Source organism: Empidonax traillii, unplaced genomic scaffold (assembly GCF_003031625.1).
Source record: "Empidonax traillii isolate 1590-97213 ecotype Southwest subspecies unplaced genomic scaffold, ASM303162v1 scaffold418:size511083, whole genome shotgun sequence".
Classification (NCBI taxonomy): domain Eukaryota; kingdom Metazoa; phylum Chordata; class Aves; order Passeriformes; family Tyrannidae; genus Empidonax; species Empidonax traillii.
In genome coordinates this window covers 472,303-494,004 of record NW_020955611.1, presented here as the reverse complement: position 1 = coordinate 494,004, position 21,702 = coordinate 472,303, and the positions used below count along the sequence as shown (strand labels likewise).

General features: G+C 37.1%; 1 protein-coding gene across 6 annotated transcripts in view; it reads left to right on the top strand.

Moving 5' to 3' along the window:
• The window catches only part of LOC114062561 (syntaxin-binding protein 5-like), a 91,990-nt gene that overhangs the window by 4,845 nt on the left and 65,443 nt on the right, over window positions 1–21,702 (top strand). For all 6 annotated transcript variants that reach the window (XM_027894135.1, XM_027894137.1, XM_027894133.1 and 3 more), the window contains exons 2-9: window positions 2,839–2,902; window positions 8,892–8,975; window positions 14,588–14,711; window positions 15,840–15,918; window positions 16,096–16,250; window positions 17,832–17,904; window positions 19,180–19,327; window positions 20,914–20,981. In XM_027894135.1, coding sequence (XP_027749936.1) covers window positions 2,839–2,902; window positions 8,892–8,975; window positions 14,588–14,711; window positions 15,840–15,918; window positions 16,096–16,250; window positions 17,832–17,904; window positions 19,180–19,327; window positions 20,914–20,981 — 795 coding nt within the window. The remainder of the gene's footprint in view (window positions 1–2,838; window positions 2,903–8,891; window positions 8,976–14,587; window positions 14,712–15,839; window positions 15,919–16,095; window positions 16,251–17,831; window positions 17,905–19,179; window positions 19,328–20,913; window positions 20,982–21,702) is intronic.

The window sequence follows — 21,702 nt, the reverse complement described above, 5'->3', positions numbered from 1 at the left end:
CTGTTTCAGTATATCCGTACCTACCTTGAGGAGACAAGAAGAGACAAGTAGTTAAGCGCTGACCTGGCTTTGGCAGACTATTTCTGGTATTAGTGTGGCACCAGGACTGGGTTTGGGTTCGTAGCCACAGTCCTGTACTAGAAAGGAGGTAACATCACTTCAGGACAAGCAAACCGGAGAAGATTTATCATGTCACATCTTCTGTACCCAGTCATGGGGCAGGTTCAGAGCAACAAGGAAAAGGTCATGTAGAATGAAGGAAGTTGCAATCCTTTTGTATGCAGTTTTCTTCTTTGCTGCTTCTGAACTCGTGTTATCAGTATATCCTCCCACAAACATCTCTCCCAAGAGGGGACTGTGCATATTCATCCCAAAAACAAACCCCAAACTTTGTGCTACATCTTGTGAATGTTCCTTATCGTGTAGTCCAAAGAGGAATCAGTTTTGATGCAAACACTTCACTTGCTATGAAAAAAAAAAAAAAAAGAGCAATGTTTCTTGGAGCCCCATAAAGGCAGTGCAGGACTGCCAGGGAATACACTCTACACTTCCAAAAAGCTTCAGGAACATCTGTTGTCATCTGTGTGTGATCTTATCTGTGATGGCACATGTGAAATTAGTTTTGGTATACACAACTACTTGAAAAAGGTCCTTTCTCATTTACAGAGTCAATGTTATGACTACCAAACTTAATAGACTTTATACTTCCCCTTACGTATGTATAAACAAATCTTGCAACTCCCCACGGCCAACACTTTGACACCTACATTCAATATTTGACATAAAAGAGCTGGTAAGAGTGGAACCAAAGACCAGTGGTGTATGTGTAAAAGCTAAATAGTGATTTGTTGAGTCTTTTGATAGAGTGACACACCTGACAGTCTTAAATTTAATAGAAGTGAAAGAAAAAGGAAGGACCAGACCAACTCAGGAATAATACAAAACAATAAATTATTGGAATACCAAGAAGTAAGATAATATACATAATAAGAGTATTTATATCAAATATAGAGGAAAGAGAATGAGGAAAAAATAAAATATCATACATTTAGTGCACAGACTGCTGTGTTTGGTGTTAGCTTTGCTGATGGTGTATATGAAGCCCTTATTCAACAAAATTAAAGAAATAGCTAGGTACATAATAATTAAATTATAATACTCCTAAAGGAAATAAAAATGGCCTAACAAGGACACAAAACCAAAACCAAACAAAAACCCCACAGCATTATTAGAGTAAAATAAATCCCAGGGTCCTTCAGCTATCATTTACAAATGAGGGAGGTAGGAAAATGTATTTTATTAGAGTTGGCTTTTGCCCAAAGACAAATTCTTTGGTAAGCAATGTCATATATATATTAAATAGAAAACTGTGGTTGCACAGATTTATCATAATTGTTCTTTACTTTTAAAATTAGTAGGTACAAAGAGGTGACTAGATGGGATCAACCTTTGCCTTAGAAAGACAGTATGCCCTTTTTCATACTGTTTTGAGAAGGAGTAGTTTGTAAGGCTATGAGTCAGTCCAGAGTGTTTTAATGTATTGCCTGTGAATTTTTGCATACCACTCTCAGTCTTGATTTGGATTCTGACCTGATAGACCAGAGGATGGTTTTGCTTCAGTGCACTATTTGGGACAAAAGAAGAGACCATTAATTTAGGAAAATCCTTTGAGCAGTTTGGCTGGAGAGCCGTTTTGTTTTGTTTCTTTAATTCTGTTGCAGTTTGTATAAAAACTTGGAGCCTATGTAGTTTTATGTATGGCTTCCAGATAAATTATTCATTTTATCAGCTCTGCCAATCACTGTCATATTTGTTTTTTCCTGGTGGCCTTTGGTGAACCAAGACCAGCAATTCAAGTCTAAATGGTAAGCTGAACCCCAAGGAACCCTGTGCTCTGACCCCAGAACCTAGATGGAACAAAGGTCCTGTTCCCTGAAGGCATTCAGTGTGGACCGGTATTTGTCTTCTTGTATGCTCTGTATGACTGCGAAGGCCTAGAGGTCTGGTCAGAAAAAAAAAAAATTTGAAAAATCTTCATCTGTCCATTCAGTTTCCGATGATTTGTGTTTTCTGTCAAGTGCTAGACATTAATAATTTCAGTAGCGGTCCCTGTACGAAGTTGCATACAGCTTGTTGGTGCATGTGACAAAAACAGAAGGGATGACAACAACAGTAACTTTATATAGGCTTACCAAGACTTGTGGGATGGGTCTTGTGGCTGAGGAGCCTCACTAAAGATGCATTGTGGCTGTAACCGTATTCATTGTTCTCAAGATGTATAAAGCTTTTCAGATTAGACAAAGGCAAGATGCTCCATTTCGGAAATGCTGCTGCAGTAATGCTAAGAAACTTCCTGGTAGAGCAGTGTAGGTGAGGTTATTGAAGCCCTGTCATTAATGAGATCAGAACTAGGTGAGTCATGTTATAAGTATTTGGAATGAATCTGGTGAAGACTTTGCAAATCCTTGACAGATTAGCCTTGAAATTGAGCAAATGAGGAGGGAGGGTCAGAACGAGAGAGAGTAGAGAATATAAAAGGCAAAAAGCCTCAAGAATGAGAGGGGGGAAAAAATCACTGTAATAGGAGGAATAGTGAGATTTTTAAAAAAAAGAAGAAAGGATTAATTGACAAAGGAAAATCTTTGCCTATAATGGCAAAAATAGAGGAGAACATGAAAAGAAGATGTCAATAACTTTACCTTCCCCTGCTGAGCTTTTTACAATTACTTTTAAACTGTTAGAGGTAGATGTTAACACACCTAGAAATTAAGGTAAGCATCTAGCCCTTCATACAAAAAAACCTAATTCACAGATTTTAATTGTTTTTTTGTCTTGCAGATCCACAAAGACTCACCCTGGTCCAGTTGTACATTTAAGTGACAGCCCAAGAGATGAGGGAAAAGTGAGTACAACTAATGGTATAAAACTTTGCAGCTTTTCATAGCCTGTATGTGTCCTTGGACTTACCCATATTGCAAGGTGAACTATGTACAAATGGTGTGCTTGTGAGCTAGCCCTCCAACAACTTGCATGGGATATCTAAGCATTTTTAGAGGAAACACAATAGATCAAGCAATTTAGAATACTATCAAATAAAGTAATTAGACACTGTGAAGTGTAGTGTTTTAGCCTCAAACAAGAAGCCATCAAGAAATGCTATTTAACTATCTATGGCAAAACACCTGATAAAAGTAAAGGTTTATTTATGAGGCATCATTTTTGTTTTCTGGCCACAACAGAAGCTGAGGATGACCTAGGCACCTAAAGTACACAGTGTAGGGAAAAAGGATATGAAAAGAAAAAATTGTCTTGTGAGTGAACATCCCTTACAGGAATGTCATGCGTTTGTGTCCAAAAAGAAACCTAAAAGTATTTTTTCAGCAGAAAGAGAGAAGATGCAAAGGAGCCAGGAAAGGGAGATAAAGGAGAACTGGTTTGGAAATACAAGTGCTTGTTGCTCAGAGGGCACATGGGAGACATCTGGACAATGACGAATTCCTAGCATACTAACAACAACAGCAAAATCAGACAGATGCCTATTAAAAAAAAGATTGAAAATTTATGGGGAGAAAGAGTAGAAAACGTAAGCTGTACTGAAACCACCCCAGTGCAGCTCTTTATATCACTGATAGATTGAGAGTGGCATAAAGAACAAATTAGTGCTAACAAAATACTTGTAGATTTGCAGACTGTGGAATTGTTAGTGTTTGATGTTTACAGGAAGACATCAGTAAAATGTACACACAGATAGAAGATCCAAGCATTAAATCAAAAGACATAGCTCTAAATAAAAAAATCCAACAGAAGAGAAAAATATTAAATTAAATTTTTCAACCAAGTCTCAATAAACTTTGGTTGAACGAATGAAAAATTAAACAAACATTATCCGTAACGAGGAAAACAAAAAAGCAAACACCCAGCTTCTGGCATTTTGCTGTTCAACATAGTCATAAATAGCCTAGAAAACAGAGTAAGCAGCTGTGACTTTAGGAGTCTGAGAAACTCAGCAGTGGAATGGCAGGTTAAGTACTGTTGTTTGCAAGTGTTCAGTGTAAATGATAAGAAGTGATATGTGTAGGGGAAAATATTTATGACTTTATGTATTAAACAATGGGTCTGAGCTGATGATTACTGTTTGGTATCAAGAGCTTTAAGTGATGATTGATAGTTCAATGAAAATATCAGCTCAATGCTCAGTAGTGAAGAAAATCAAAATTAGGCATTATCTGGAGAAGAATGGAGAACAAAACAGTGCTATTAAAGAAATGCATGGTTGACCTGCCTGCTGAATACTGACTGTAATACTTCTTCTTCTATATCTAAAAAGAACATAATTACGCTAAAAGAGGATAAACAAGGTTTTCTATACAAGAGACAATTTAGTGAAACAGGAAAATTCAATGTGTAAAAGACCTAATTGTGATTCCAAGTTTGAAAATCACGATGATGGGAAGAGGATGGAAACAGCTCATGGTCTCTTTCAATACAAAACCTAAAATGATATCAAATGAAGCTGACAAGTCAGATTCCAAACAAGCCAGTTAAGTACTTTTTCAAATGTGCAGTGGGTAGAAGCTATAAAATTTTGTTCAAATACTGTTGTGTGTGCTGAAAATTACATTGGTCACAAGGAAGATTAGAAAAGTTAACACAAGAGAAATCAATTTGAGGGTAACTGAAGAGGTTTACTGAATTCTCATAAAAAGTTCTTAAAGACGAGGTTAAACAGAGCCATGTGTAGTTTAGGGGGATGGCTATGATGGAATTAGAAAATTACTTAGGCTGAGAGAATATGTGAGAGTATGACAAGCACTCTGACAGTATCTTGTACTGAATACACTATCTTGTACAGTATCTTGTACTAAATACTTCCATTTAATTTAGCAGAGTTAATCTTAGATAATAGAGCTATTTGAAGATAGATCTATTAAGTAGATACTCTGCTTAGCTTCTCAGCTCCAAGTTAACCAAAGACCACCAAGAGGTGTTGATGGGAGAAGTCAGACCTCCTCACATCACTTCCTGATAGGCAGCAGGTGAAAGTGTTCTTTGCATATGTTTCAGGAATTAAATAGTAGGCATAAGTGAGTTGTAATCATTAATCAAAATATAGATATTCTTTTCTCTACCAGAGTACTACTCTACAAGTACTCTGCAAGGGTTCAGTGGTATATCCTTGTCTGGGGTATCACAAAGTTGTTTACAGATCTGGGACTGTTTCACTGAAGTAGATAAGTATTTCTCCTATGTGCAGTGAGTGGTTCAGAGTCCTAAAACAAAGTCAAACCTTTCCAAACCTAGGACAATCATCAAATCTCTCTTTGAAAACCAGGGAAATTTGTGTGCTGACACTATCTTAACATTTTTCACTAGAATTCTTGGAATTCCTTCAAATTGCAGTTTACATCAGTGACTGGTGGTCAGGTCCTTTGTGTCAAAAGAGAGAATGTAATTCCAGAAGACTTCTGCCATTCAACATTTTTTCAGAGTGCCCTCTAGGCAAACTATCTAGGCAGACTTTGGAGATAGTCTCTTTTATGAATCTAGCAGGCTGTGGCTGGAACACAGACATCAAAGAGAATTTCGGCATTTAATGTGTCACTGAAGAACAACTTGGGGACCTAGTGATTAAGTCCATTAAATATAACTGTGTCTGCCAAATCAATGAATAGGAACAGACTGAAGTGCTCAGACATTTTTAAGTGGCAGATCTGTAGCAAACATGATTTTTCTTGCTGGCAAAGGAAAAGACATTAACTGCAGTGATCTGCATTTTCCCAGCAAATGGAGAAAGCTTAATAGGAAAAGGTTTAATATTATTAACTATTAGCTGGTGGACTAAACTTCCTATCTCTGTGTCTGAGTTCTGATATCTAATAATACCTAAATACAGTGTGCTTTTGGCAGTTTTGTTTGCTTGGGATTTTTTCTCCCAACTATTTTGTCTTACCAGGACAAGGAAGGGGCTTGCTGGTATGTACCAGGATGCAATTAGTTGATTGTAGAAGAGAAATATCTCACAGTATCATCATCAAAAGCATTTCATGAAGAAAGATTTAAGTCAAAACGTGGAGCAACTTCACTAGACAAGGAAGATCTTGCCAGATCTTCTCTCTCCAAATTCTGTCCAGCCTTCTGCATGTTTCATAACCTGGTAAAGTATGAGTAATTAAACTGTGCCAGGAGAAACAAGTTGAAGAGAAATCTTTGGGGTTTTTTCCCATCCTGGACTCCTTTTACTTGCATTTTTCTTCTTTGTCTATATTTTCCCTTCCAACTGTATTTGTGGACATTTTACTTTTAACCTCTGTTACAGATGTAGAGCTTGGTCTTAGAGACCTCTCAAGTGATCACCATGACTGAGAGGAGTGCAAATGTTTGAGTTTCCTGTGGTTCAGACAGGTCAGAGTCCAGAGCATCATAAATATACTGGCAATGAGACTTACCACGTTCACCCAGTAGGAATTGTGACTTTGGTGTCGTACCACAGTGTTAGCAGTAAAGCAGCATGACTACCATCTGAACAAAAAGAGAGACTCCTCCTGGCTATGCTGCAAATCTGTTTATCTTTCAGTTTATTCCCTGAAATCACAACACTTTGTATCTTGCCATTCTGTAGTGCTGTTGTGCATTAAGCATTTCAGCAATAGATCAGGTGAAATGCGATCTCTGATACAAGGTATTTAACCTTTTAGTAATTACCTGGAGCATGATTTCTTTGCAAAAGAGAGTGACAGAAAACAAAAGACAAGCTTGCTTCACCAGGGAGAAAGGCTTATTAAGAAACGGATCACATACTAAATGTTTTTCTGTTCCTTCAGTTTTCTGAATATATTTGTACAAAAGCTGAGATGAAAAGAATACCGGTGGATACAAACTGAACTCAGCTGGTTTGGTACCCAACTGTAACGCACTGGTGCAAGTGTTTGTTATGATGACAGTAAGGAGGGCACTTAATCTCCATAACGCGTTGATTAAAATACCATTTATTTGAGATAATACAAAAAGGATGGTGGAAACCCCAAGCCACGTAGCATTGCATGAACCTCTAGTAAGAGCACATCAGATTGTGCTAAGTCCCCTCTGTGAAGAGACTTGCCGGCATTTTTGTCTTTGGAGACCTCAAAAGATTTTTTGGGGAAAAAAAACCACCTTCTATCCATTTCCACTGTCAAGCAAAAGGATGTTCACATGAGCCATACCGCCTTACGTTATGCCCTTATCAAGTGGGAGCTCCCCATAGGCTTCTTTAGAATTAGCCAGCTACGTTTATCTTGTGGCCAAGGAGCATGTGCAGCACAATGCATGCCTGAGGACCAGCTGCTGTGTGCAGCACAACACAGCACAGCACAGGCCTGCACCTCCTCAGGTTAACTGCCGTGTGGTTCACTAACTCCTGGATGTACAAATGACTTCCGTTTGGGATCACTACACCGACAGTGAAAGCAGCCACAGCAAGGCACTCCTTTGTTCACTCTCTGAATGGCAACCTGTTATCCCAGTACCATATGGCATCCTGACACAAGTGCTATCCAATTAGCTGCGTGCTCTCTGACTCTGCCACAAAATCCCACATGAAGCCATACAGAGCAAAAATGCTAAATATTCTGGAATTTCTCCAGCACAGTTTAATTTTTTTTCAGGAGCATAACTCTTAAGTAATCAGGTATTGTTCATATTCAGGTATTAACTGTAAGTCATTGTCAGATTAGCTACTACATCTCCACATAAGGAATATTCTCCTGGCAATATAAAGAATCATATCCAGTAGGACTGAGAGTATTCCCAGACTCTTCTGTAGCAGTATGATGTATCTGTCACACTTAACTTGGAAAAAAAGTGATGTTTTGTTTAGCAACCCAGCCAAGTTTCATTTTTATGGCTTATGCAAGCCAAAGTGAGTGATAGCAAAGATGCTGTTAAACTTTCACTGACTAGGAGATAATCTTGTCATTCTTCTGCTCAAATTCTTAATATAGAAACTGTAAATTCTTGCCTGCATTCTGTGATACATGTCTATAGGCAGTGAACAACTGCAGCTATCACTGCCAGTTGTATAAAATATTCTACAGCAGAAATGTGTGAGTCTTCCAGTTTGGTCATTTCCAGGATAGATTCTTAGGAAGATAGACTCTATGGGAAACAATTTCCAGGACACATAAGTAGGCTAGACTTCATATCGTCCATAAGATCTGAAATTAATTGTGTTCAAATGAAGAGTACTCTACAGTGCCAGATCAATATTTCAGTTCTTTTCAATGGAGACAAGGAGAAAGGATTGTGTTCATTCTTATTTTTCTCCTGAGCATTGTTTTTCTACTCATTCATCTTTTCTCAGATCTTCTTTGCTGGTATTTCTGAGGTGTGCGCAATGATATGATATACCTGTTCTAGAAGAACAGGTATAAATTGGTATAAAGAGGTAAAAATTGGCATATCAATTAATTAATTTTTAATTATTAGGAAATCAAGCAATTTATTCTTTTGCTGGAAGAATTCTTCAAAATGTTTTTAAGCAATAGAAGGCATAAATTAAAGGAATAGAAGTAGCTGAATGACAGTTTCATCTGGTGACACTTTGGTTTGAAGTTATTTAAGTGATTGTCAAGTATTTTCCTACAATCTTATTTTTTCAGCAGATATGCAATTATGAAGACTGTCCAGGCACATAATCTTCCAAGGCAAAAAAAAAAAGGTGTAGAAAGCCAATTTTTTTCCCGTATCACATGTTAAATTGTCAGTAATGTGAAGTAGTTTATACTAAAAGATAATTTGAAGGTATTATATGTAGAGCAGATTACAATCTTGCACATCACTTTGGCATTTCTTTTCAATATCTGTATATACCTTTTGATTCAGAAACTGTAATTGTGTTTGTTTCCCTCCTCCAGCTGTTGATAGGCTATGAAAATGGGACTGTCGTGTTCTGGGACTTACGATCTAAAAGAGCTGATCTGAGAGCTTATTATGATGAGGTAAGCAATTTCCATTAATTCAGAAAATCCGTTTTTCGGCAGCTTATGTCTTACCAAGCAGATGTATATTTGTCTTAAGGCATTGCTGGTTCTGGAAATACTGTTTGTGCTATGCTTTTGGGCAAATTATTGACAGTACAAATCAAAGCCTGAAATCTCTAGTTCTGATGGGTTCGGCTCTCATGGATGTACTACGACACAGAATCTCTTCCTCTTGATTCTGACAAGTTCATCAGCTTCTGTGTGGGTATTCTCAGTTGAACAGAGTGTAGCAATGAGCTGACCTGAGATATAGCTACATAAGGAATTACAGAAGTATCTTTACTATGTAGAACATTATTTAGAATGAAAGACAAAATATTTGTACAACTATTGATATTACCTACTACTTAAGATTGTATTAAATGGTTTTAAAAAATTATACTTGGCATAATTGTTTCCAAAATGCATATATTCCTAGTAATTGTGATTTTAGCACTAGCTCAACAGAAAAATGTGCTTTGTTCTGCCAGTCCTTCTCTAAAGTTCACCATGGGTGAATGTGAATGCAACTACAACTGAAGGTAGAAAAGGACATTTTCTTTTAAGTGATCCAAGCAGTAATTGGTTTCCTGTAGTTCTCTTCTCTTCTTCACCTTGTCACTTCATTATGTGTAAGGAGTATACACATTTGCTTCCCTCTAAAAGGTAATATTAATGCATCTGAATCCTGTACTCTTTCAGCCTGCTTTCAGAGACACATTGAAACTACTGTGAGCTTCAAGATTAAGTTTCTGAGCACCCACATAGCAAATGTTTTAAAGGACAGAGTGTGAACAAGCCAGCACTTAAGCTTCTAGACATGCCCACTAAATTGTCTCTAAGTGACAGTCTGCCTCTGTGTACACTTGTGAAATTGCACCTGTTCTATTGCTTGAGGCTGGACAACTCTTTGCTTTTACAGGTCTCCTGGGGGAGACTCAGGTGTGTGTCTGTTCATCAGCTTTCCTCTCTTGTATTCAGAATCAGTCTACATAAAAGAGGATCTTTGTAACACTGTTTCCTTTTTCGTTGTTGAGACAGGGTAGTTGAGTGTTGAGAATTTCTCATGCAATTTAGTTGATCCACATTTTTCAGTAGTGTCCTCAGGAACTTCTTTTGGCCTTTCTGTCAGTCCTGTACTTTCCTCCTCAGCGGTTACTTGCTGTGTCATTACTCCACTTTGTGCAACTTGTGCTGGCTTCTTATCATCTACTGAAATAGTTGCAAGATTCTTATTTTGTTTTTAAAAGGGTTGTGTGACTAACCATATTCCAGACTTTCAGGCTCCATGTTCATAGTATTCCAGATATGCTATGATTCCCTTAGGGAGCCACTAAGAAGGGTTCTTTTTTAAATCCTGTGTAATATAGGTTCTGTGAGTCACAAATTACTTGTTTGGCATGTGCCACTTGGTATTTAGCATCAGTCCCAGTTTTCAGACCTAAGCCTCATCTTATGGATTGGTCATCAAAGATCACAGTCCAGAAATCATCGTTCCTGTTCCCTTTCTCCATGCTCTCTGGACTGATGCACCCTGTGTGCCTCATGATGCCTGACCAATCTTTCAATATTTTTCTGGCACTGAGCCAGCCAGTTGCAGGGTCTCTGTGAAGTCTCAGATAAATTACTATAAATGTTCTGTATCTTCATTAAATACCAAAGTGCCTCTTTGCATGAGTTCTGAAGAAAATTAGTCCACCCTCATTTTTCTCACTGTCATTATACTTTCTTTAGCATCAGTTTTGAAACCAGTATGGTCACCCCATTTGATGCTAAAAGAACTGAAGATCTCATCTAACTCACCAGTTCCTCTTCTGGCATCTTAAATGATCATCAGATGGCACTATCTTTTCTGGCTTATAAGTGGAGCTAATTCTTCTGTTTAGTATCAGAATTTCCCTTGGCAGCAGGCTTCTTGATTAGCACTTGGTGTGTACTGTGAGTAACAGCTTATTTTCTTGTCTTTGATGGACTGTCAGTGTTATTCACCGAGGCAAGTTCTTTCTTCTCTGTAGTCTTCTTCAGGTAGCTCTACAGTTTGGTAATGTCACTCAAAAGACATGTCAGCACCCTCAAGGCTCCATCCAAATACTCATCCCTTCTCAGGGTCAAACCTCAACTGGATTTGTCCTGTGTTACGCTTTATAGCATTGGATTTCAGTCTTCCCAGGCCAGCTATTGAGAAGGAGACTCTCTGTTGTTATTCAGTTCCATAGAACCTGTCATTGTGCAGCACAGAAATGAGAAGCAGGTACTTTTTGATAGGGAAAAAGAAAGAAAGTTGCTAATTGTCTGTCTACAAATCTAAATATTCTTCCTTTTTGAGTGCAAGATGGGGACTTAATCTGCTGACATTCAGTTGTGATAGGGAGGAATAATTTCATATCTCATGAATTTAGATACTTCTTTTCGACCACAGGCCTTTAGTGTCCTTCTTGCCTTTCTTGAAAACTGGGGCAATGTTCACCAGCTTCCAGTCATGTGGGACCTCTCTGGATTACCAAGACCCCTCAAAAATCATTGAGAGAGGTAGCAAACAGCGTTTCTGAATTCTTCCCATGTCACTTGACGTTCCTTCCACCGGGCATGCACCTTCCTTTTTGCCTTGTCTCCAAGAGAAGATTCTTGTTCAGCCAACCTGGCCTTCTGCCTCACCCGCTTGACTTCTGACATTTGGAAATCGCCTTTGTGTGATGACTGTCATCTTCTCAGTGGTGATATGTATGAAATAGTGAGGCTCTTCCAATCAATGCTCCTACATGATGCACTCTATAAAAGGCTTTGCTTGCAAGCCCTTTTGTAATTTTCTTCAAAAATTAATTTTCATCAATTGGTATAAAAAGAGAGCACATAAACAAGACAGATCTTTCAGAGGATTCTCAAGTTGTTATTGATAGTTGGCAGACCCTAAAAAACAGCCATCTTCATGTGCAGACTTTGAAAGTTTGTGTCAACACACATTCAGAGCTTTCTGAAACAGTCACCATCTTTCATTGGAACACATCTCCAAAATGTAGCTGCAGAGTTCTCGGAGACATTTGCCAAATGACATTTCCCTACCTTTGTCAAACACTATGCCACTCTAGAATATCAAATCAGATGTGGCCTTTATTGTAATGGTCCTGCAGTACTACTAACACAAAGGATTTTTAACACTGAAACAATAAGGTAAGATCAGTATAGTTCTTGTTCAAAATATGGCTAAAAGTGGTCCTAAAGACTCTTTGCTGAATTCTACTCAGTAAAGAGGGTTTGTGATTGGGAAGGAACTGAAATGGTGTTGGGCGCACTTAATTTTAGTGCATGCTGTGTAAGAGAGAAGATGGAATTTGTATGCAACAACCACTGCGAGTATTGCAGAGGAAGAAACATACCCAATCTGGAGTGGTATGCTTTATGTGCATACACTGTGTGAACATTCACATGAGTCACCCACCATGATGAACTTCTCTTCTAAGCAAATAACTGCTCTTTTTATGTGTGGATGCTAACAAAGTGGATCAGAATCTAGACATATTCTAGCAGAGAGAAAATTTGGGACTTGCTCAGTGCCATCTTTCCGTATTAGTCGTGAGTCCCAGCTGAGACCTCCAGAATTGATTCTATGGTTTTTTTGCCCATGCCAAGGCAAAGTCTAACAGGTCATTTTGAGTTGCTTCTATGCCAGCTGTCTGTGACAGGAGCATTCCACCTCAGCTCTACTTCACAGGAGGTTTGTGCTGGCAGGGTGCACCCCATAGCTGAGAGGCAGTTTAACAAGCAGCTTGTTACAGTTTTCAGATGCTAGTTACTAGCTCCTGCTCAGGCACAGTGACTGTAGCCATGTGAAATGTTTCTAGCTGTGATAGCATATCAAAACCAGATCCAAATTTGGCACAATAGCAAGCATGAAGGAGCTCATGTCAGAATTAATTTGCATGAGGATAGACATGCCTTCAGTGTAAGTGAAGCAGTGCTCCCCACGGATCCAAGGTTGTTCCTACCTGAAGGCAACAATATTGGACTCTGTATGAACCATCTTCCCGTGTTGTCTTTGTTGTTTCAGTTAGTTTGGTGTCTTCTGGGTCTTTAAGAAGAACTGTGTGCCAACCCCCCTCTAGCAGGTAGAAGTTTGAGTGATACCTGATGATAAACATCTAGAGTTTGTTAAGCTCTGGGTTTTGAGTATTTTTTTGTCATGACTATCTTACCTAGTATGTTAGTCAGGCATTCATACACAAGGCATGTCAGATTCCTATTAAAGCATCTAGATCATCTAAATGCATTTGTGGCCATGCTGTCCAGCCTCAGGAGCTGAGAAAAGTAAGAGGTTGCAGCTCTTTTGTCTGTTTCTGCTGATAGTCCTGCCAGACCATGAGCCATAACTGACCATAACAATCAATGTAATTGCTTAATGAGGAAGACCAACAGGGGCTTTTGAATAGTGACCAGTAGACTTAGTTTTATTTCTTGTCAGCTAGAGCAAAATTGATGTGAATAACTGCAATATTGACTTATGAACACCCAGGCATGATTTTGAAGTGATTTGAATAGGTCAGGTAAATGGCTTTATGCATTTGTAAGTGCATGCAAGGCCTTAGCATTTCCTAGGTTGAAAAAAAGAGGAAATTTCTCAAACTGTATTCAAAAATAGGTCTCTTTTATTTGCATTTACATAAAAACATATTGTGTTTTTTGCTATTTGGCAGCGAACATTTCTGGAAGGGATATGGATTCAAGGGAGACTTCTGTGAGTTTGTACTTCTGTAGGGAATGTGTGAGAAACTGTGTTATACAGTGAATGTTTTGTCAGAAGATGGCTTTTGTTTATTTGCAGCACATACCAGTGAAAGTAAAGGACTTACACCCTTATCCTTTCAGCTAGTTTGATGTAAATAGATATTTTCAGTCAGTTCCACTAATTATGCACAAAATATTGAGAATGGTCTGGTAATTTTTCAAGTGTTGCTTTTTGGCGTTCGTAATATTCATCTTGTGGTACTTGCAGTGTGCAATATTCCTCTTCTCTGATGCACTATCTGTTCAATAATATCCACATCATTGTTTTGGGAATTTCCTAGATCAGTGAAACAATCCTGGTCTATATACTGTTTTGATTTTTACATTAAGCATCACAGATTTCTGTGTACTTGCTCTGCAATTTAAGTATGTGAGTGTATGTGTGGAAACTGTTCAAGAACAGTGTACTATGTCCTCTGGGGAAGACTGCGTGTTTTGTATGTTACCTGTAAAACTTGTTACACTGAATTTTCTGTAAATTTGCCAGATTAAATACTTCTGAGGGGAGCTATCACACATATTACAATTGCATTGTATGTCCCTTTTTCTTATACTTTTACCTTAATACCCTATTCCTTCAATTTTGGTCTAATTTACTTAAGGCTTCCTTATATTATTGTGCTGTGTTAACCTCTACAGTGAATTGTGGATTACAGCCATTGGTTGCTAGAAAGTGATGGTAGGGGACTTCAAACAAACAAGAACCCTGCAACTCTTCATATACCATTAGATTAATATAATCCAAAGTCTTACATCTTTACTGTAAACACTGTATTTTGTTTCAGTTTCAAGTTCTTCTTTAATTCCTGTAGGCTATTCATTCTGTTGCTTGGCATCATGAAGGGAAACAGTTCATGTGCAGTCACTCTGATGGCAGCTTGACCCTATGGAATCTGAAAAGTCCTAACAGACCATTCCAGACCACAATTCCACATGGTAATTTTGATAGTGAAAATGTGTAACTAAGAAGCAATACAGTGTTCTCAATGCTGTTTGATAATACCTCTGTTTATTTGATTTTTCACTGTAGCCCAGATCCAGAGTTGCTTCTTGCATAGTAGCTGCAAATTATTATAAAAATCAGCGATTTAGATAAAACTTTTTTTTAATTCGTGTCATAAATGGCTCTTTTATCCAACTCATTTTAAGAGTCCACTGCTTGTCTGCGAGACCCTCAGGGATTTTCGCATTTCTTTCTTTATATTTTGTAATTATGTGCTCGCGTGCAATTTTTACAAGAAGTTAATACATTTTGTGCAAGGCACTGTGTTGTTCGTCATGGTGATGGTACAAGGTTTCCCAAATAACTGCAATAAATGAGCCATATTAGGAAATGGACTGTACCTTTTATGCCTGGGACTTAATATGCCATTGCTTCCCACGAATGAGGCAAAAAAGTATTGACTCCATTGCAAATCAATACATTACCATGAAACCTGACTGGGTGGAAAGGGAGGAAGAAGGAGAAGACAAGACCTATGTAGCCCCAAAAAGATTTAGCATTTTCTTAGATTTCCTTCTATTTTATGATTTTTACTCATAGACCTCTGAGAGGTCATCTAGTCTAACCATTAGGTAAAACAGGCCTGAGCCAAAGAATTTCAATTGTATGCTTCATTTAATTTTATCACTCAACTGGTAACACTCCGAAGCATTGTAGCATTTTGTCAACCAAAGGAATTGCATTAATCTAAGAAGGCTTAGGGAAAAAACTAAGCTGTTTATGGTCATAATGTGTTCAGAAAAGAAAGTGTACAATTAGTCTAATTGATTAATTGTTAATTAAGTGCAACCCTCAGTAATCTGCATGGGCTTAAGGTGTTTTTGAAGTGTGGCATATAGTCCTTTAGAGGTATGTGGCAGAAAAACACAGAGACATAATAAATGTTAATAATTTAGGCAATGCATACTTTACAGAAATAGGAGCTAACACTCAGCATCCTCTGTAGCTTTAAAGTTCCGCTCTCTTACGGCTTATACAGTTGCTTCAATGTGTATGTTTTAGTTTGATAGTTCTATTATCATGACATTTTAATAGAGTTTTCATCTTCTTTCTTTCTTTAGGAAAAGTTCAAAGAGATGGGAAAAAACCTGAATCTTGTAAACCAATTCTAAAAGTAGAGTACAAGACCTGTAAAAACAGGTTTGTTTTTCATTTTGCAATTAACTCAATATTACATTCCTGAGTTAAAGTCCTTTCAGAATCTTTCCTACTTTCTTTCTGCAAAGCGATTTATTATTATTTGAAAACTAAACCTGTAATGTAAACCTTTATGACCTATGTAGACTTATAACTATTATGTTGTTGTTTTTAATACAGTGAACCATTTGTGATATTTTCTGGTGGATTGTCATATGATAAGCCTTGTCGAAGACCAAGTTTAACAATCATGCATGGGAAAGCAATTACAGTTCTTGAAATGGATCACCCTATAGTTGATTTTTTAACTCTTTGTGAAACCCCGTATCCAAATGGTGAGTTTATTAAGAAAAATACAATTATGGAAAAAATAAATGAAGTTGTCCTTTCTCATACATTAATTTCATTCCAGGGACTTCGATTCTCACATTTATCTTCATCTCAACAAAACTGCATGACTGGAATTACCTGGAAATTGTTTGCATTCTCAATATAGGAAGAAAGTGATGAGTGGACAATAAAGCATGCATAAATCATCTCATATAAGATTGAAACATAAGGGCTAGTGTGGGGAAATACTGGTATTAATCAAACATATATGCTTATATTTCTGACATTTTTCACGATGCTGAAAATCTACAGAGTGCTAAATTATTGAAGATTAAACTATCACTTATCTGCAAAAAAGTTCTTACAGTTCAGCATGAAACGAACTGCTAAAAATGCTTGCTGCATATTGTGGGCCTGCCCACATTCTGAAGTATATTCCCAGAAAATTCCAGAAAGTAAATTAAGAGAAGCTGTAAGTCAAAACCAAGCAAAGTTTAGCATTTTAAACCCTCAAGCAAAAAAGTAAAATAAATCTTATATCCATAGCTAAATCAAGTACATATTAAATACACTTAGTAAAGATAAAGTATATATTTGTTTCAATGGCATACAAAAATTTAATTTTCAGTAATCAAAGTTAGTTTGAGCTTTCATTTAACTGTGTCATATACTTCCCAGTGCTAAGATTTTGTAGCATCTTCACCTGCTTGCAAACTAATATTTAAACATTTTGGTTTAGCCTGTGTTATTCATAGCCTTGCATAAAAGCAGGCAAAAAGTAATGTGCATTTTTAGCAAGACTGAAAGGAAGCTGAATCAGCTGCTGTCATTTACTCATCATTTTGGCATCGCCAATCTGAAGAGTGTATTCTCAGCTTGCACATGCTGGATTGATTTGTTGCTGTTGAAAAAAGATTCATAATTTCACATTTATAATTTTTAAATAACTTTTATCCTATGTAAACTAATACACCAAGGGAAGCATTTATTTGTCATTTTAATTGTTTAATTTTGGTAAATGGAAAGAGAATCAAATAAAAAACCAAACTGTATAATCTCCTGAAGAGTGTGCGGGAGGAAGGAGCATGTCAGTACTTGAACTGAACACTGCAGACTTACAGGATTCATTTGGAATATTCCCTTGGAATATTCCCTTGGAATCAATCTTGGAAATGGGAGCATCGTGTATCATAAAGTCAACTGCACAATATAATTTTGAAGTGCAGTTGTACACAGTAGAAGTATTATTTCTGGACAGCAAAAAATGGCTTTATCAATGCAATGATACACACAATTTATCAATACTCTGTTTCTTTACTTTCAGTATAGAATCATGCTGGCAGGCTGTAAGATTCCAGTTTTATTTCTGCTTTGTATGTTGGTCAACAATACTACCCAAAAGTTATTTTTTTACTTCCTGTCTGGCCCTAGTTTCCAGATTTGTCTAGTTTTTGCATGTGTCGAGGATTTATACCTTTAAACTTCTAATATACTGTGAAAGTCTGGAGAACATAAATATGACTTGCTAGCTTAAAATGACTAGTAGGAGAACTCCATGCCTTACATACTTGATTCCTTGCTTACAGAATTTCAGGAACCCTATGCTGTAGTTGTGCTTTTGGAAAAAGATCTCATTGTCGTTGACCTGACACAAAGCAAGTAAGTATGAAGTTTTATATGAACCTATTTGTGTGTTTAACTGTCCAGCAAATTATCATAAAATTCCAAATGTTATCATGTGATGTCTTTTTGCTATCCAAAATCATTCACTCTTGGAAAAAATTATTTCTAAATATTTACTTCCACTGTAAGATCACCTAATCAACAGGAGCTTATTATAATATTTGTTCGTAATCTTTGGAATAAATCTCAATCTGCAGTCCCTTCAGCATAGTACTCAAACATTCATTCAGCACCAAAGTTAAGCAATACTTGGTCGCATGCTGAATTATGACCTGAACATATGTTTTGGAAATCAGATTCAGCTTCTACTTATACCCATGCCTAAATAGACTCCACAGGATCCACCCACTTAAGTATCTTAATAAATAGTGGCATTGATTTGCATAGATCTACAGCATTATTTCCTGATCCAGTTGCTGGTTTAAATGACAAATGGTTCTTTCATATCAGATTCAATGTTCTTATCAAAGAGAAACTAAATATCATGTAAATCCAATTCTTATTTATTTTGTTCTGTCTATAACACTATCATGTACATCCATGTTCACACTTATACAATGATAGGAACAGATTTTGCCCATGATGTTGTTAAACATTTAAAGTGAATCGTGCTCAGATTATCTCAGCAATGTAAAATGGACATAACTGAAATGAGAACCAAATATTTTTCAGTTGCAAATAACATTTTGCAGTGCACCAAAAGTGGGGCCTTCCTCCTTATAAGATCATTCAAACTGATGAAAGTGAGGAACAAACTGAGATCTACTCATCTGTTATTGAAGTTTTTCATTGTAGAATCAACAGTCTAGCAACCCAATAAGCTAAGCTGCTCAATATAAAATCCAAAGTTGTATAAGGAGGTCTTACATCATAGTATATATCATATCCATGAATCTCAAAATTCTAGAAAATGTGTCACTTCTGTATAAATAAGATTTTGAGATGTTGGAAAAAAACTAGTTCTTAATTATCATTGACACAAGTAGCCCTATTAGCCTTAGGGACTTTTCACATGACTGGGTATTTATGTAACAAGAGAATTCTTGTCACGGCAGTGGAATTTTAATATCTTTATTTGCGTAACTACACATTATTACTGACATTACATACATAAGTTTGAATAAATAAGGGAAAATGTATTTCATTCGTAATGATTTTACTTGGTTTCTGTTATTCTCTTTAATATAAGAATATGTTTTATTCTATGACTCAGTGTGACAGTGCTTCTAATAAATTGTCTTCCTTAACTAGTTTTCCAATCTTTGAAAATCCATATCCTATTGACATTCATGAGTCACCTGTTACCTGCACAGAATATTTTGCGGACTGTCCTCCAGATTTGATTCCTGTACTCTATTCTGTAGGAGCAAAACATAAAAAGCAAGGATACAGCAATAAGGTAAATAAAATCAATATTTTTTTTAAGCAAAGGAAGTAGATGTATAACCTATGTTTTTGTAACATCTTACTGAACTATTTCCATTTTACTTCTCTAATAATTATTTTCAAGTTAGTCCAAGCAGCAGTTTAGCAGCATGTTTACAGGCTGGTATTTGTCCCTCAGAAACACCACCACTTGAGCACAACTGTTAATTAGCATTATACAGAACTTCAGGCTGCTGGAGTTATTCCAGATCAGATGGAGTTGAAGGAAAATCATCATGTACAAATCAGATATGTATGGATGGGCTATCTCTATCAAAGAAAAAAGTCAAAATGTTATAACTGAAAGACTTAAGCAGAAGAGGTTCAGTGAGGGTTGACAGCATGTCTGTGAGATTTGTTATTAAATAAGGATATTATTTTACTGAGCTACCGATGTCTTATCATAATGCTTTTAGAAATAGGACAAACTGCAGAAAGAAGAAGAGGAAATGCAATTCATTTATAAATTTCAAGCTTTAATCTGGTTTGTATTTTGGCTAGAACTAATCCATCATAAGAAATAAATTAGAAAAAAAAATGGGGTAAACAACTCACGACATCATCAATTTTCTATTCAAATCATCAGACGTATTCTCCTTAGAGCTGCATTATTTTCCATGAACTCAGAAAATGAGCCCTCACTACTTCTTTTGTATCTTTACTCTGCAAAGTACTTCAGAAAACACTTTTTTTCTCTTATTTGAGTCTATCCTTACCTCATATTCTTACCTCATGTACTTTTCACCACCTACCTGTATTCATTGCATACTCACTTGACCCCTTGCTTTATTTGTGCTCATACAGATACATACCCTGAAGGTAGGGAGTCACTCATATGCCAGCCACCCATTTCTGTACCCACAAGCATCCACGCCATGTATCCAAATAAACAGTTTGCCCTCCCAGTTTTTCTCCACCCACTCAGACTCTGCACACGTCCTCACCCACTCTGCACATACGTCATCCTCCACATCCTGTATCCTGTGTCCATACATGTCATACTTTAGGCACAAAACAGCATTTTGCTCCACCTAGACCAAGAAGAGAATGGGAGTCTTGCCACAAATAAACAAAAGGCAGAGAAGAGATGGTGATTTCACACGTTCTATAAAAGTTGCACTCCATTACCTCATCGCTCCATGCTCCGATATTTGTTTCTGGGTCATCTTCTTCAGTTGTCCTCATATTCAAAATAGATTCTCTCTTCAGTGTTCTATAGAAACTTTCAGAGACAAGACACCTCAAAAGACTAGCAGAACTGTCTGTTACTCCTTCCTCTCATTCCTAGTTTAGATTGTTGAATGTTATCTGTGCAGAAATATTTTAAAAACATAGAACCTTAGTTGATAATATAAAAATGTTATTAAGTTTCCAAAGCCTGAATTGATAACACAAAAATGTTAATAAGCTGAAAAAGCCTTAAATAATTCATACTTTTGTTACTTTTACGAGTTGTATTTCTTTTTGGGTGAAGATGTTGTCTACTCCTGAGTTTAAAAATTAACCAAGCAAGGTTCGTAAGAATTAGTTGTGATCTCTGTGCTCTCATTGTTTGTTTAGGAATGGCCTATCAGTGGTGGAGCGTGGAACCTTGGAGCTCAGACATATCCAGAAATCATTATTACAGGGTGAGAATGAAACTGGGGATTGATACTTCTGAAATGTTAGTGTCTACTCCTTTTTGTTGAGAGTTAGCTACAGATAAGAGTTGAGCCTTGACAGAGTTCACTTATCCTGGCTCTTCATGTGAGCAGTGTCACCACAGACATTCTCTTTTGCTGTAAAAAACAGAACTTAGTACTCAGGGACAAGTTACTATGAAGATATACCACTTGAGGCCCCAGTGTCAGACAGCAAGTCTGTATTCTTATGAAGCTGGGGTCTTTGGAAAGGAAAATCAATTGCAAGATAATATTTTGGGCCTTCAAGGTCATAGAGAATAGCTTTAACAAGGGGAGCAGCTGTTTTTCTCTGGCTGTTGTCCTTTGACCTTCTGGGAAATTTGTGTCTGGGGACAGTTTAGGAATTCATTTTGATACCCAGAGTTACTGAAGGTGTGGTGCTTTAGGATGAATTTCGCCTTGTGAGTGGAGACCCATAGCAAAAAGTCATAGAAAGGCTCAGAAAGATTGAAGTAGGAGCCCTGTGAACAATGCCTGCTGGATTTTCAAGGGACCATACTGTAAAACAGAAGCTAATTATCTAAGATGCACACTGTATTACCCTCTCAGCCATGCTGAAGATAGCAATATCTATGATAAATTGTTATTATCAGTGATACTGAACTCCTGCTTTTAAAAGTAACATTACAATAGTACCTATAAGCTGATGAAGGGATCATTCTCATTT